Raw genomic sequence first — 15994 nt, 5'->3', positions numbered from 1 at the left:
TGACTGGCTCACTTAATTGAACACAGGTCTCGAAAACTCAATGGCCCACTTAAAACATGAATAAAAATATGAGTCCAGAAGGCTTTAAGAAGTCTTCAACTAATGAAAGATCTGCAACCTTTCTGAGCTTTATAATTAATTACATACTTTGTCTTTAGGAGGCTCTTTATCACCATAGGTCTATAAAAACAGGGATGGAGTAGGGAGTCAATTGTCATAATACCTATGGATATACAAATAAATACAAATGCATACATATACCAACAAATATGTATAAATATATAGATAGCAGAACCCATAGGTAAATAACTGAAAAGATTATTTCATGAAAGATAAAGGCAAAACATGAAGTTAGTGCTGGATTATAAAATTTAAGTTGGCATGCAGAAAAAAATTTAGTGATCAAGGAAGCAATTGGTTTTAGTAAGTTTAAAAAAATTAAATAATCTGTAAATTATGCTGAATAACAATAACATTCTTCTGGTACGACCTTTTTCCTTTACAATCTAATAAATTGACAAATACTAAAATAGTCTTTTACAAATTTGCATGTCATCTTTGCACAGGGGCCATGCTAATCTTTCTCTGTATCATTCCAGTTTTAGTATGTGTGCTGCCAAAGTGAGCACTGAAATATTCTTTTTTAAGAAATGTGACCATGAATAATATTTCACACATATATATCTTTAAGCATTTAGAATATACAAAATATAACATATTTAAATAAAAATAATACATTTTTATATATCATAATATTAAAAAGATCACATCAACTAATGCAGTGCATATGTGTATGCCTCTGTGATAGTCAAGAAAATCCTTACCTCATTGATCAAGAACTGGAGCTGCAGGACTGCTGCACCACTTTCATGTTGGCAATAACAATCAACTCCAGGTCTCCCGAGTCTAATATAATAAATGTCAAGGATTCTAAGATTTCACTTAGTACTAGTATTAATTAGTAAAGAAAAAACTAACTTACTTAGCATCTAATGTTTTGCTTTTAAGTTATCCTGATTTTTGTAAATAAAGAGTCAAAATATCTTAGTTGATGCAAATAACATTATGTAACACAGGACAACAAAATGGCCAAATAGGACATCTCTTGCACAAATGCCCTTCTTGACAACAACTTGGCATCCATGCACAGACAAAAGTGCCTTCCTGGGAGCTTCCAGATCCATATAGGAGGCTGCAAAACCCCAGTGCAGTCCAAGAATGAAAAGAGTTGTTTTGAGAAGGCAGGCTTACTCCAGGCAACTGATTTACTGACTGTAGTCTCAACTACAGAAATAGAAATAGCTCTGCACCCCCCCTCAGAACTCAGCTACAGCCCCCATTCAACTTGGGGTCACCAGAATTTGCTATATGCCAAGAGACCTGGAAGAGTCACTCCTACCCAAATCAGGTGGTAGTCATACAGACCTTACATCAGTTGTGGACTGGAAGTGGTCTTTGAACCAGCTCTAGCTCCTCTTGGGTACAGTGCAGGAGCCACTGGAAGTAAGCCCACCAAATTCAAGCAGACCATAGATTCTTAAACAACCTTGTAACTAGGCTCTAGACCTTCTCAGCCACAGTCTAGGAACAATCTTGCTGGCACAGTGACCCTGTTGGAGACACTCTTATCTGTACCCCTAGAGATCCTGAAAGGGATCTATCTTCCTCACAGCAACAGTCTGACAGTCGGCCAGCAGTCCTGAGGGTCCAGGGTCCCAGTGGAGAATACTACCATCTATGCATCTGAAGATCTGGAAAGAGCCCTATATTCTACTCTGGGCCCCTTCCAGCCACAGTCCACAAGTAGGCCTGCTGGCAAGAGGTCCAGGCTGTAGTCACTCCCATCTGTCCTCCCAATGATCCTAAAAGGGCCTATACATGATCCCAGCCTCCTCACGGTCACAGCCAGCCAACAATCCTGAAGGTCCAGGGTCCCAGTGGGAAACATTCTTACCTGCAATCCTGATAACTCTGAAAGGGCCCTATATTCAGTTCCAACCCCTCCAACTGCAGCCTGTGAATAGTCCTGCTGCCACAGGGACCTGACAGGAGACACCTCCAGCCTCAATCCCTGAGCTGTCCTACAGGCACAGGGGCTTGGTAAGAGCTACAACTGTACTCCAAAAGATCCTGAAAGGTCCCTATACTCAACTTGAGCCCCTTAAGCCATGATCAGGGACCAATTCAGCCTATTCAGTGACCTGGAGGGAGACATGCCCATCTCTGTCCACAGAGCCAGTCTGAGAATCCTAATCTTTCTTGTGGATTGTAAAACAGCCCTGAGGCTCAGTTCCAGCACCTCTTAGGTACAGTCTAGGGTCAATCCTGCCTACCTAGGGAGCCATCAAGTAAGGAGGCAGCAGTTCTCCCAGGGATCTGATGGGAGCCACACCCACCATCTACCTGATAATAAGCCCACTGTCTATTTACCTGATAACAGGAGCCACACGTGAAGCCTTGTGCAGTACCACCCTACTAACAAAGTACTACAGGCAGTAGTATGCACCCAGGGACCAGAAGTGATCCACACCGGCCTAAGCTCTGGTAACAAGCCCAACCACAGACTCTACCACAGATCCAGTGACAGCCTTGTAACCAGCTCCAACCCAGCACAACTGTGATTCTAGAAGTAATACTATCAGTCCAAGGAACAGACAAGAGAAGGCCTTTACCTTCCATTCTATAAAAACTGAAAGAGGCATTTGCTCCTGCAAATGCACAGACACCAATGCAAGGCAACATAGATCATGAAGAATTAAATATATATGACACCACCAAAGAGCACTGATAGCACTCCAGTAACAGACCCCCCAAAAATGGAAATCTATGATTTACCCAGAAAAGAATTCAAAATAATCATCTTTTTAAAAAGCGAATTAAAATGCAAAAGGAACACAACTAAACAAAATCAGAAAAACAATTTATGAACAAAATACATTTAATAAACAGAAACTATAAAAAAAGAACCAAACAGAAATCCTAGAGCTCAAGAATACAATGCCAGAAATGAAAAATTTAGAACATAGCTTCAATAACAGGACTGATCACACAAAAGGATTAGCAAACTCAAAGATAAATCATCTGAAATTAGACAGAAGAACAAAAAAAGAGTGAAGAAAGTCTAAGTAAATTATGGGATACCATCAAGCAAGTTGGTATTTGTATCATGAGAGTCCCAGAGAAGGAAGAGAAAGAAGCAGAGAGATTATTTAAGGAAAATAGCTGAAAACTTCTCAAACTGTGGAAAAGACATAGATATCCAGGTACAGGAAGTTCAAAGGAACTCATGGGGCACTTGGGTGGCTCAGTCAGTTAAGCATCTGACTTCAGTTCAGGTCATGATCTCACAGTTTGTGAGTTCAAGTTGCATGTCAGGCACCATGCTGACACCTCAGAGCCTGGAGCCTGCTTCAAATTCTGTGTCTCCCACTCTCTCTGCCCTCCCGTGCTCGCATTCTGTCTCTCAAAAATAAACAAATATTTAAAAAAAAATTTTTTTAAGGAACCCAAGCAAGATCAACCCAGAAATTACTCAGAAAAATTATAACCAAACGTTTAAAGTCAAAGACAAGGAGATAATTTTGAAAGCAACAATAGAAAAGCAACTTGTCACATACAAAGGAACTCACATAAGTCTATCAGTAGATTTCTCTGCAGAAATCTTGCAGGCCAGGAGGTAGTGGGATATTATATTCAAAGTAGTGACAGAAAAAAATCTGCCAACCAAGAATACTACACCCAGCCAAACAATCCTTCAGAAATGAAGGAACAATAAAGACATTCCCAAACAAACAATGGCTAAGGGAGTTCATTACCACTAAACTTGCTGTTAATAAAACATGAAAGGGGATTCAAGCTGAAATGAAAGGACATTATGTAACAACATAAAAACATAAAAGTATAAAACTCACTATAAAGAGTAAATAAATACATAAATTCAGAATACCCTAGTATTTTAATGGTGGTATATAAATCACTTTTATCTCTATTATAAAAACTAAGGATAATATTTAAAGAACTGTAGCTACAATATTTTGTTAATGGATGCACAATATATAAAGATGTAAAATGTGACAATTCCATAAATTGTTGGGGGAGGTGAAATAAAAGTGTAGAGTTTTTGTATGTGATTGAAAGTGAGCTGTTATCAGCTTAGACTATTATATCTCTAAGATGTTTTATATAAGCCTTATAGTAACCAAAAAGAAAAAAAAATCTATAGTTGTTACATAAAAGATAAAATGAAAGGAATTAAAGTACATAAAAAATATATATCTAAATAACACAAATTAAGAGAGAAAAAAAAGAACAAAGGAACAAGGGAATTAAAAATTCAGAAAATAATTTTTAAAATGGCAATATCAAGTACTTACCTATCTATTATTTAAATGTAAATAAACGAATTCTCCAATCAAAAGACACAAAGTGCCTAAATGGATAAGAAACAAGATCCAATGATATGTGGTCTGCAAAAGACTCTCTTTAGCTTTACAGATATACATAGGCTGAAATTGAAGGGATGATAAGGGACATTCCATGCAAATGGTAACCCAAAATATACTGATGTCAGATAAAACAGACTTTTAGTCAAAATCAGTGGCAAAAGGAAAAAGTCACAATATAGTAATAAAGGGGTCAATTCATCAAGAGGATATAACAGTTATAAATATGTATGTACCATCACCAAAGCACCTAAATATTTAAAGCAAATATTATCAGAACTGGAGGGTAAAATAGAAGGGAACACAATAATAGTAAGGCACTTAAACACCCCACTTTCAACATTAGAGAAATCATCCACACAGAATTAAGAAGGAAATAGTGGACCTAAATAACACTACAGCCCAAATGGACCTGACAGACATATAAAGAACATCACATTCAAGAGACCGGAATACACATCTTTTTTCAAGGGCATACAAAACATTCTCCAGGATATATCATATGTTGGAACACAAAGCAAGAATATTGAAACAATTTATAGTATCTTTTCTGACCACAGTGGTATTACACTAAAAAATCAGTAACAGGAGGAAAGCTGAAAAATTCACTAAAATAGAATTTAAACAATGCAAAATTGTAGGGTGCCTGGGTGGCTGTCAGTAAGCATCTGATTCTTGATTTCAGCTCAGGTCATGATCTCATGGTTTGTGGGTTTGAACCCCACATTGGGCTCTGTACCACCTAGGATTTTCTCTCTCTCTCCCTCTCTACCCCTTCCCTGCTCTCTGCCTCAAAATAAATAAATAAACTTAAAATTTTTTAAAAGAAAGAAAAACACACAAACAATCCTGAACAACCAATGGATAAGAGAAGAAACCAAAAGGAAAATCATAAAGTATCTTGAGACAAATGTAAATGAAAATAAGACACACCAAAACTTATGGGAGGTAGGAAAAGCAGTTTTACAAGGAAAGTTTATAGCCACAAATGCCTAAATTAAGAAAAAAGAAAGATCTCAAATAAACAACCATTTTACACCAAAAGGAATTAGAAAAAGAACTAAGCCCGAATTAACAGGGAAAAAAAGGAAATTATAAAAATCAGGGAGGAAATAACTGAAATAAAGATAACAGATTTTTTTTATTTTTTTATTGAAAAAAATCAATAAAACTAAGAGCCATGTTTATTTTTGGAGGGATAAACAAAATAAGCCTTTAGTTAGATCAATCAAGAAAAAAAGAGGAAAATAAACTTATAAATGAAAGAGAAGACATTACACGTGACCCCACAGAAATACAAAGAATCATAAGAAACTACTATGAACAACTACATATCAACAAATTGGATAACCCAAAAGCAATGGATAAATTCCTAGAAACATGAAACTTACCAAGAATAAGTAATGAAGAAACAGAAAATCTAAACAGACTAACAATGGCTACAGAGATTGAAGCAATAATCAAAACCTCCCAAGAAAAGAAAGCCCAGGACCCGATGGTTCCACAGAACATTTAAAGAATTAATGCCAATCTTTTTCAAAGTCTTCTAAAAAAATTAAGAGGAGACAACACCCTCAAACTTAGTTTACAAGGTCAACCTTACTCTGATACCAAATCCAGGAAAGGACAGTACAGGAAATGAAAATTATAGGCCAATATCCCTGATGAATATAGATGCAAAAATTCTCTCCAAAATATTAGCAAACCAATTCCACAGCATACAAAATGAATCAGACACCAAGACTAAGTAGGATTAATCACTGAGATGCAAGGATGGTCCAACATACATAACAAAATAATACACCACATTAACAAATGAAAGATAAAAATCATATAATTCTCTAGAAGATGAAGAAAAAAACATTTGACAAAATTCAACATGCTTTCATGAAAAAAAAACCTCCCAATAAATTGGGTATAGAAAGAAGATACCTTAATATAATAAAGGCCATATACCACAAGCCCACAGCTAACATCATACCTGGTGAAAGAAGTTGGAAGCTTTTCCTCTAAAATCAAGAGGGGGAACCTTGGGTGGCTTAGTCAGTTAAGTGACCGACTCTTGATTTTGGCTCAAATCATTATGGCATGGTTTGTGAGTTCGACCCCCACATCCGGCTCTGCACTGACCGTGTGGAGCCTTCCTGGGACTCTCTCTCTCTCCCTTGCTCTCTGCCTTTCCGATGCATTCTCTCATTCTCTTTCTCCCCCTCTCTCAAAATAAATAAATAAACTTTAAAAAATAAAAATAAATAAAATCAAGAGAACAACAGTGCCCACTCTCATGACACCCATTCAACATAGTACTAGAAGTCCTAGGAAAAGCAATAAGATAAGAAAAAGAAATAAAAGACATCTAAATCATAAAGGAAGGAGTAAAATTATCTCTGTGGATGACATAAAATTATATGTAGAAAAACCTAAAGATAATACCAAAAAATGTTAGAATAAATGAATTTAGTAAAGTTGCAGGATATAAAATCAGCATACAGAAATCAGTTTCCTTTCTATACATTAACAACAAAAGATCAGAAAGAGTAATAAAGAAAACAAAACCTTCTTACAGTAATAGAAAAACACACATGCACAACAACAACAATAAAATACTTAGGAATACATTTAAAGAAGGAGGTGAAAGATTTGTAAAATAAAAAATTTAAGATAATGATGAAAGAAATTGAAGAAGACACAAATATAGAAAGATATCCTGTGTTCGTGAACTGGAAGAATTAATACTGTTAAAATGTCCATACTACCCAAAGCTATCCATAGATTTGTTGTAATTCCTATCAAAATTCCAGTTTTCGCAGAAATAGAAAAAAAAATCCTAAAATTTTTATGGAACCACAAAAGAACCAAGTAACCAAAGTACTCCTAAGAAACAAACCTAAAGCTGGAGGTATCACACTTCCTGATTTCAAACTGTATTAGAAAGCTATAGTAACCAAAACAGTATGATTCTAGTATAAAAACAGACACATACCAGTGAAACAGAATCAAGAGCCCAGAAATAAGTCCACACATATACAGTCAACTGATATTTGACAAAGGAGCCTAGAACACACAATAGGGAAAAGACAGGTTCTTCAATAAATGGTATTGGGTGTTCTCTGTACAGAAATGGATATTCACATGTGAAAAAAAAATGAAACTGAACCCCTATCTCACATCATTCAGAAATATTAACATGAAATGTATTAAAGGCTTAAATATAAAACCTAAACACCCCCCCCCCAAAAAAAAATACTGCAAGAAAACAGAGGCAAAAATCTCCTTTACGTTGATATTGGCAATTTTGCTTATGACACCAAAAGCACAAGTAACAAAAATAAATATAAACGAATAGGACTACATCAAACTAAAAAGCTACTATATAGCAAAACAACAGAATGAAGAAGCAATATGTATAATGGAAGAAAATATTTGCAACCATATATCAGATAAGAGGTTAATATCCAAAATGTATAAGGAATGCATAAAAATCAAAAGCAAAATTTTTTAAAAATTGGACAGAAGACCTGAACAGACATTTTCACAAAGACATACAAATGGTCAATAGGTAAAAAGAAAATTCCCAACCTCAATAATCACCAGGGAAATGTAAGAGCTATTACCTCACACCTGTCAGAATGGCTGTCATTAAAAAGAGATAAGAGAGGCTGGAAAGATGGCAAAGTAGGAGAACCCTAAGTTCACCTTTTTGTCCCATGAACATATAACACTCCAGAGATAACTCCATATAACGAGATAATAACCCAGAAAACAATATGGGCAGAACAAACTCCAAAACTAACTGTAGTAGAAAGGAGGCCACATCAAAGAGGTAGGAAGAGCAGCGATGTGGTAGGGAGCTAAACAGACCATAGGCTGTCCAAGGGGGGGAGACAGCATCAGGCACAGAGAAGGGAGAGAAACAGACTATCACACTGGGAAGCCCACATGAGGAAGACGAATCCCCATGACATTTGGCTTTGAAAACTAGAGTGAGTGGCCAAATTTTGTGAGTGCTGACAACCAGCATGACTTAAAACCTGGAATTTAAAAAATAAGCTTCTCAGTTCTGGGAGAGCCCAGAGGCAATCAGAAGCTGTCTCTGCTTTTAAAGAGACAGCACTACAAAAAGCCCACAGAGATATAGCACAGAAGCAGCAATTTAATAAACATCTCAGGCAGACTGGAGGAAGAGTTATTTACTAATCTCAGAGCATGTCTGGAGGGGCAGGGTTCACTGAGGGACTTCTCCAGGAACAAAGGAGCTGGCAGGTGCCATTTTCTTCCCCCACCAGCATGAACACATAGCCATCAGCGGGAACCAACACAGGCCCAACACTCACTACCTAACTTGTGTATGCCAACCCTAGACCCCCAGACCTCAGTGGATCCACCCTTTCCAGTCACACTTTCCTCAATCACAGCATTATGGCTCCCCTCCCAGAGAAGACCAGCACAAACGTTGCCAACACCTTGTTTCCTGACCTGCATGCTTTGTGGGCCTTGGTCCCAGGGCAACAGTGGGGCCCCTCCTGCAGAAGATCTCTATGCACCATGTTAAAATTGCAGGCCCCACTCATGCGCTCTGCAGCTTTGCATCAGCCTTCCCGGGTTCTAGCAACTGTAATAGGTCTTTTTACAAACAGACTGGCTCACACCTTGTTAAAACAGCATGCCCCACCCTAGCTGTCCCAGATGCAGCATGTCCCCTCTCACCAGGGTGCACCCTCCAATATACTCTTGGCTAGAGTCAATTCAAAATGGGCTATGAGCCTGGCAGTATGCAAGCAACCCCAACACGGCCGGCACCACTCTAGAGTGACTTCTGCCATGGGATGAAGGGAAGATAACCACAGACCAGTCAGATGGTGGCCATAGCAGTGGGCTGGGGGCAGACAGTTGGTCTGATTGCAGGCCCCACCTACCAATGAAAGCTTCTCAAGGGATAACAGAGGGAAAGTGCCCTACAGTTTGCTGCTACTGCATCTCTGGCAAACAAATAGTCTTACTAAAGTCAAACCCAAGGCAGCCCCAGAGAATGGCCCCTAACACTACAGGACCTAACACTGACCAAAACAGGCAAAGAGAGCCATTGAAGATGACTGGAATGGAGGAAAAAGCAGCCAAGAAACAACATCAGGGCACAAGCAATATGCAGAGGAAACAAACCTGAAGCACTAGGTTCTGGTGAACAGGGGATACTGCAGTGCAGGGCACTACAGGACCTTTTCTTCTTTGGGCCATTAATTTAAAGAGAGGGGACATATCTGACTTTCCTAGCATAGAAAGCCTGACTAAATAAGTTAGACAGAAAGAAAAGACAGAGGAATATGCAAATGAAAGCACAGAGCAAAACCACAGCAAAAGACTTAAGCAAAATTGATATAAGTAATATGCTGGATAGAGAATTTAAAGTTATGATCACAAAGATATTCACTGAACTTGAGGAAAGAAGGGATATCAGTGAGACAGTTAACAAAGAGATAAAAAAAAATGAACCAATCAGAAATGAAGAATACAATAAATGAAATAAAAATTTTCATTTTGATGGAATAAATAGCAGGTAGAGGAAGCAGAGGAATGAACGAATGACCTGGAAAACATTGTGATGGAAAGTAATAGAGCTGAGCAAGGGAGACACAAAAGAATTATGTCAAATGAGAATAGACTTAGGGAACTCAGCAACTCCATCAAGCATAATAATATTTACATTATAGGTATCCCAGAAGAAGGACAGAGGGCAAAGGGAGCAGAAAATTATTGGAAGAAATAATAGCTGAAAACTTCCCTAATCTGGGGAAGAAAACAGAAATCCAGATCCCAGAGGCACAGAAATCCCTCAACAAAATCAAACCAAGGAGGTCCACACCAAGACACATAGCAATTAAAATGGCAAAAAGTAGTGATAAAGAAAAAATTTTAATAAGCATCAAGAAGATCATTACATAAAATGGAAATCTCATAAGGCTACCACAGAAGTTTTTCAGCAGAAATTCTGCAGGCCAGAAGGGAATGGTATGATATGTTCAAAGTGTTGAAAGAAAAAATCTACAACCAAGAACACTCTATCCAGAAAGGCTATTATTTGGGATACAAGGAGAGATAATGAGTTTCTAAGACAAAAGCTAAAGGAGTTCATGACCATTAAAGCAGACCTGCAAGGAATGTTAAGGGGAACTCTATGAGTGGAAAGGAAAGACCATAACTAAGAGTAAGAAAAGTAGGAAGCACAACGCAGTACCAAAAAAAGTGTATCAGCAAAAATCAGTCAAAGAACTCACAAAATAAAAGGATGTAAGTTATGACATCATATGTAAAATGTGGAGGAGGGGAGTAAAGAATGGGTTCAAACTTAAGCAACCATCAACTTAATATAAACTAGTACATGCAGAAGATGATATATGAAAATCTAATGGTAACCACAAATCAAAACCACTAATAGATATGCAAAAAGTAAAGACATAGGAATTCAAGTATATCATGAAAGAAAGCCAGCAAACCATGAAACAAGACAGCAAGGAGAAAAAAGGAACACAGAAGAACTACAAAAACAACCATAAAACAAGTAATAAAATGGCAATGAAAACATACCTACCAACAGTTATTCTGAATGTAAATGGACTAAACATTCCAATCAGAACACAGAGTGATGGAGTGGATAAAAAAACAAGACCGAACCCATACACTGCCCACAAGAGACTCTTTTCAGACCTAAAGACACCTGCAGATTGAAATTGAGGGGATGGAAAACAATTTATCATGCAAATTGGATGCCAAAAGAAAGCAGGGGTAGCAATACTTATCTCAGACAAAATTGACTTGAAAAAAAAAAAGACTCTAACAAGAGAAAAAGAACACATATAATCATAAAGGGGACAATCCACCAAAAGGTATAACAATTGTAAATATTGTGCACTCAACATAGGAGCACCCAAATACACAAAAGAGTTGATAAGAAAAATAAAGGAACTAATCAATAGTAATACAATAATAGTAGAGGACTTTAACATCCCACCTACATCAATGGATAGACCATCCAAATAGAAAATCAATGAGGAAACAGTGGCTTTGAGTGACACATTAGACCAGAAAGATTTAACATATCTACTGAGAACATTCCATTATAAAACAGAAAAAAACACATTCAAGTGCACATGGAACAGTCTCCAGAAGAGACCACACATTAGCCCACACAACAAGCCTCAACAAATTCAAGAAGATCAAAGTCATACTATGCATCTTTTCTACCAACACTATAAAACTAGAAGTCAACCACAAGAAAAAAACTAGAAAAACAAAAAATACATAGAGATTAAATAGCATGCTACTAAACAATGAATGGGGCAACCAGGAAATACATGAAGAAATAAAAGAATACATGAAAACAAATGAAAATGAAATTACAATAACCCAAAACCTTTGGGAGGCAGAAAAAGTGGTTCTAAGATGGAAATTCATAGCAATACAGGCTACCCCAAGACAAGAAAAATGTTAAATAAACAATCTAAACTTACACACCCAAAGGAGCTAGAAAAAGAAGAAAAACCAATACCCAGAAGGAAAGATTTAATGAAAAATTAGAGCAGAAATAAATGATATGCAAACAAAAGAAACAATAGAACAGATCAATGAAACCAAAAGCTAGTTCTTTGAAAAGATAAACAATATAAACCTGTAGGCAGACTCATGAGAGATAGAGAGAGAGAGAGAGAGAGAGAGAGAGAGAGCTCAAATGAAATCAGAAAGAGGAGTAATAAGAACCAACACCACAGAAATACAAACTATTGTAAGAGACTATTACAAAAAATTATACGTCAACAAATTCAACAACCTAGAAGAAATGTATAAATTCCTAGAAACATATAACCTCCCAAAGATGAAGCTGGAAGAAATAGAAAATTTGAACAGACCAATTATCAGCAAGGAGATGGAAATCAGTAATCAAAAACTCCCAACAAAAGTCAAGGACCAGAAGGCTTCACAGGCCATTTCTATCAAACATTTAAAGAAGAGTTAATAACTGGCTCAGTCAGTTAAGCGTCTGACTTTGGCTCAGGTCATGATCTCACAGTTTGTAAATATAAGGCCTGCATCAAGCTCTGTGCTGACAGCTCAGAGCCTGGAGCCTGCTTCGGATTTTGTGTCTCCCTCTCTCTGCCCCTCCCCCACCCATGCTCTGTCTCTCTCTGTCTCTCAAAAATAAATAAACATTAAAAAAATTTTAAGAAGAGTTCATACCTATTCTTCTCAAACTATTCCAAAAAAATAAAAAAGGAAAAACTTCCCAATTGAGGCTAAAATTACCCTGATACCAAAGCCAGATAAAGATACCATAAAAGAGAGAGAGAGAGAGAGAGAGAGAACTACAGGCCAGTAACTCTGATGAACATGGATGTAAAAATTCTCAATAAAATACTAGCAAATCCAATCCAACCGTACATTAAAAGAATCATTCCCCACAACCAAATGGGATTTATTCCTGAGTTGAAGGGTGGTTCAATCACAAATCAATCTGCATAATTGGTTCAATCACAAATCAATCTGCACAAATCACACTGCATAAATAAGAGAAAGGATAAAAACCACATGATCATTTCACTAGATGGATAAAAAGCATTTGACAAACTATAACATTCATTCATGATAAAAATCCTCAACAAAGTAGGTCTAGAGAGAACATACCTCAACAAAATAAAGGCCTTATATGAAAAATGCACAGCCACTGAGAGAGAACATTCCCCTTTTGGAGTACTTTTGGAAGAGCGTTTATTGCCTCCCAAGGATAAATGACCCTGCAGGTGCCAGCCAAAGGCTTTTCATCATCAGGAGACAGAGGTGCGCCGAGAGGGAATATTACCTTTGCTGCCTTCAGTAGTAACAACATAGATTCCACACACTGTGCAGGAGTGGGACTGTTTCTCAGGGACAGAGGAATTCACACAGCATGGAGCTCTACTCCAAAGGAGAGGAGCACATCTGTGCTGGATCCTTTCAGACTTTGGCTTTTGAATCCCAGCTGCTTGCTGGGAAAATGCAGGGGAGTTGTGGCACAGGGTGAGCTTACTGCCTTTGCTATTCTGTGAGGGCTGCCTGAACAGCAGGGGGGTGAGATCCCTGGTTCAAGACAAGATATTAGAGTGGCACCATTTTCCCCCCAACAACAACACAGTGGCACTTCAGAGAGCAATACAGCTGCCCCCAGTGGAGGTGGGACCCACTAACACCAAACCCCAACCTCCTGTGCCTGGCAAATGCTTATTTACTGGGACTCTATGCCAAAGCAGCTGACCTCTTCTCTGGAAGACCAGCATAGCCAACATCCCCCATATACCAAATGCACTGAGATCCAGGGCTTCAAAACAACACCTATCTTTCTTTTTTCTTTGTTTCTTTCTTCTTCAGTTTTTTCTTTTGGAATCAGAGTCAAAGTTTCTTGTTTGTATTTTTCATTTCCTTTTCTCCTTTTTTTTTTTTTTTTTGCCAAGGCTTTTTTATTCTTTTTACTTCTTTTTCTTTCATTCTTTTTTTTCCCTTTCTTTTTCTTTGTAATCAACCTTATAGTTTTTTTAATGTTTATTTATTTTTGAGACAGAGAGAGGGACAGAGCACGATCAGGGGAGGGGCAGAGAGAGAGGGAGACACAGAATCTGAAGCAGGCTCTGAGCTGTCAGCACAGAGCCTGATGCAGGGCTTGAACTCACAAACTGTGAGATCATGACTTGAGCCAAAGTTGGATGCCTAACCGACTGAGCCACCCAGGTGCCCCATCCTTACAGTTTTTTGACTTCATCCTTGCCAATTTTGATGACTTTGATTTCCTTTTGTTGTCTAATTGCTGATGCCAGCACCTCCAACACTATGTTAAACAACAGTGGTGAGGGTGGACATCCCTGTCATGTTCCTGATTTCAGGGAGAAGGATCTCAGTTTTTCCCCATTGAAGATGATATTAGCTGTGGGCTTTTCATAAGTGGTTTTTATGATGTTTAAGTATGTTCCTTCTATCCCGACTTTCTCAAGGGTTTTTATTAAGAAACGATGCTGAATTTTGTCAAATACTTTTTCTGCATCAATTGACAGGATCATACGGTTCTTATCTTTTCTTTCATTAATGTGATGTATCACGTTGATTGATTTGTGAATGTTGAACCAGCCCTGCAGCCCAGGAATGAATCCCACTTGATCATGGTGAATAATTCTTTTTATATGCTGTTGAATTTGATTTGCTAGTATCTTATTGAGAATTTTTGCATCCATATTCATCAGGGATATTGGCCTGTAGTTCTCTTTTTTTTAATGGGTCTCTGTCTGGTTTAGGAATCAAAGTAATACTGGCTTCATAGAATGAGTCTGGATGTTTTCCTTCCCCTTCTATTTTTTGGAATAGTTTGAGAAGGATAGGTATTATCTCTGCTTTAAACGTCTGGTAGAACTCCCCTGGGAGGTCATCTGGTCCTGGACTCTTATTTGTTGGGAGATTTTTGATAACTGATTCAATTTCTTCACTGGTTATGGGTCTGTTCAAGCTTTCTATTTCCTCCATATTGAGTTTTGGAAGTGTGTGGGTGTTTAGGAATTTGTCCATTTCTTCCAGGTTGTCCAGTTTGTTGCCATATAATTTTTTATAGTATTCCCTGATAATTGCTTGTATTTCTGATGGATTGGTTGTAATAATTCCATTTTCATTCATGATTTTATCCATTTGGGTCATCTCCCTTTTCTTTTTGAGAAGCCTGGCTAGAGGTTTATCAGTTTTGTTTATTTTTTCAAAAAACCAACTCTTGGTTTCATTGATCTGCTCTACAGTTTTTTTAGATTCTATATTGCTTATTTCTGCTCTGATCTTTATTATTTCTCTTCTTCTGCTGGGTTTAGGCTGTCTTTGCTATTCTGTTTCTAGTTCCTTTAGGTGTGCTGTTAGATTTTGTATTTGGGATTTTTCTTGTTTCTTGAGATAGGCCTGGACTGCAATGTATTTTCCTCTCAGGACTGCCTTCACTGCAACCCAAAGCATTTGGATTGTTGTATTTTCATTTTCATTTGTTTCCATATATTTTTTAATTTCTTCTCTAATTGCTTGGTTGACCCATTCATTCTTTAGTAGGGTGTTCTTTCACCTCCATGCTTTTGGAGGTTTTCCAGACTTTTTCCTGTGGTTGATTTCAAGCTTCATAGCATTGTGGTCTGAAAGTGTGCATGGTATGATCTCAATTCTTGTATACTTATGAAGGGCTGTGTTGTGACCCAGTATGTGATCTATCTTGGAGAATGTTCCATGTGCACTCGAGAAGAAAGTATATTCTGTTGCTTTGGGATGCAGAGTTCTAAATATATCTGTCAAGTCCATCTGATCCAATGTATCATTCAGGGCCCTTGTTTCTTTATTGACTGTGTGTCTAGATGATCTATCCATTTCTGTAAGTGGAGTGTTATAGTCCCCTGAAATTACCACATTATTGTCAATAAGGTTGCTTATGTTTGTGACTAACTGGTTTTATATATTTGGGGGCTCCCGTATTCGGCGCATAGACATTTATAATTGTTAGCTCTTCCTGATGGATA

The 15994-nt window shown here is 37.6% G+C and overlaps 1 protein-coding gene and 1 non-coding gene across 8 annotated transcripts in view; both read right to left on the bottom strand.

The window, feature by feature from the left end:
• Positions 1 to 15994, bottom strand: part of STXBP5L (syntaxin binding protein 5L) — a 381398-nt gene that overhangs the window by 295453 nt on the left and 69951 nt on the right. For all 7 annotated transcript variants that reach the window (XM_027060943.2, XM_027060941.2, XM_027060949.2 and 4 more), the window contains exon 4: positions 825 to 906. In XM_027060943.2, the coding sequence (XP_026916744.1) occupies positions 825 to 906 (82 nt within the window). The remainder of the gene's footprint in view (positions 1 to 824; positions 907 to 15994) is intronic.
• On the bottom strand, positions 520 to 629 carry LOC113600070 (U6 spliceosomal RNA). The gene has a single exon (XR_003421038.1). It is a non-coding gene; the product is annotated as a U6 spliceosomal RNA (small nuclear RNA).

Source organism: Acinonyx jubatus, chromosome C2, assembly GCF_027475565.1.
Source record: "Acinonyx jubatus isolate Ajub_Pintada_27869175 chromosome C2, VMU_Ajub_asm_v1.0, whole genome shotgun sequence".
NCBI lineage: Eukaryota > Metazoa > Chordata > Mammalia > Carnivora > Felidae > Acinonyx > Acinonyx jubatus.
This window is presented reverse-complemented; position numbering and strand designations above follow the sequence as displayed.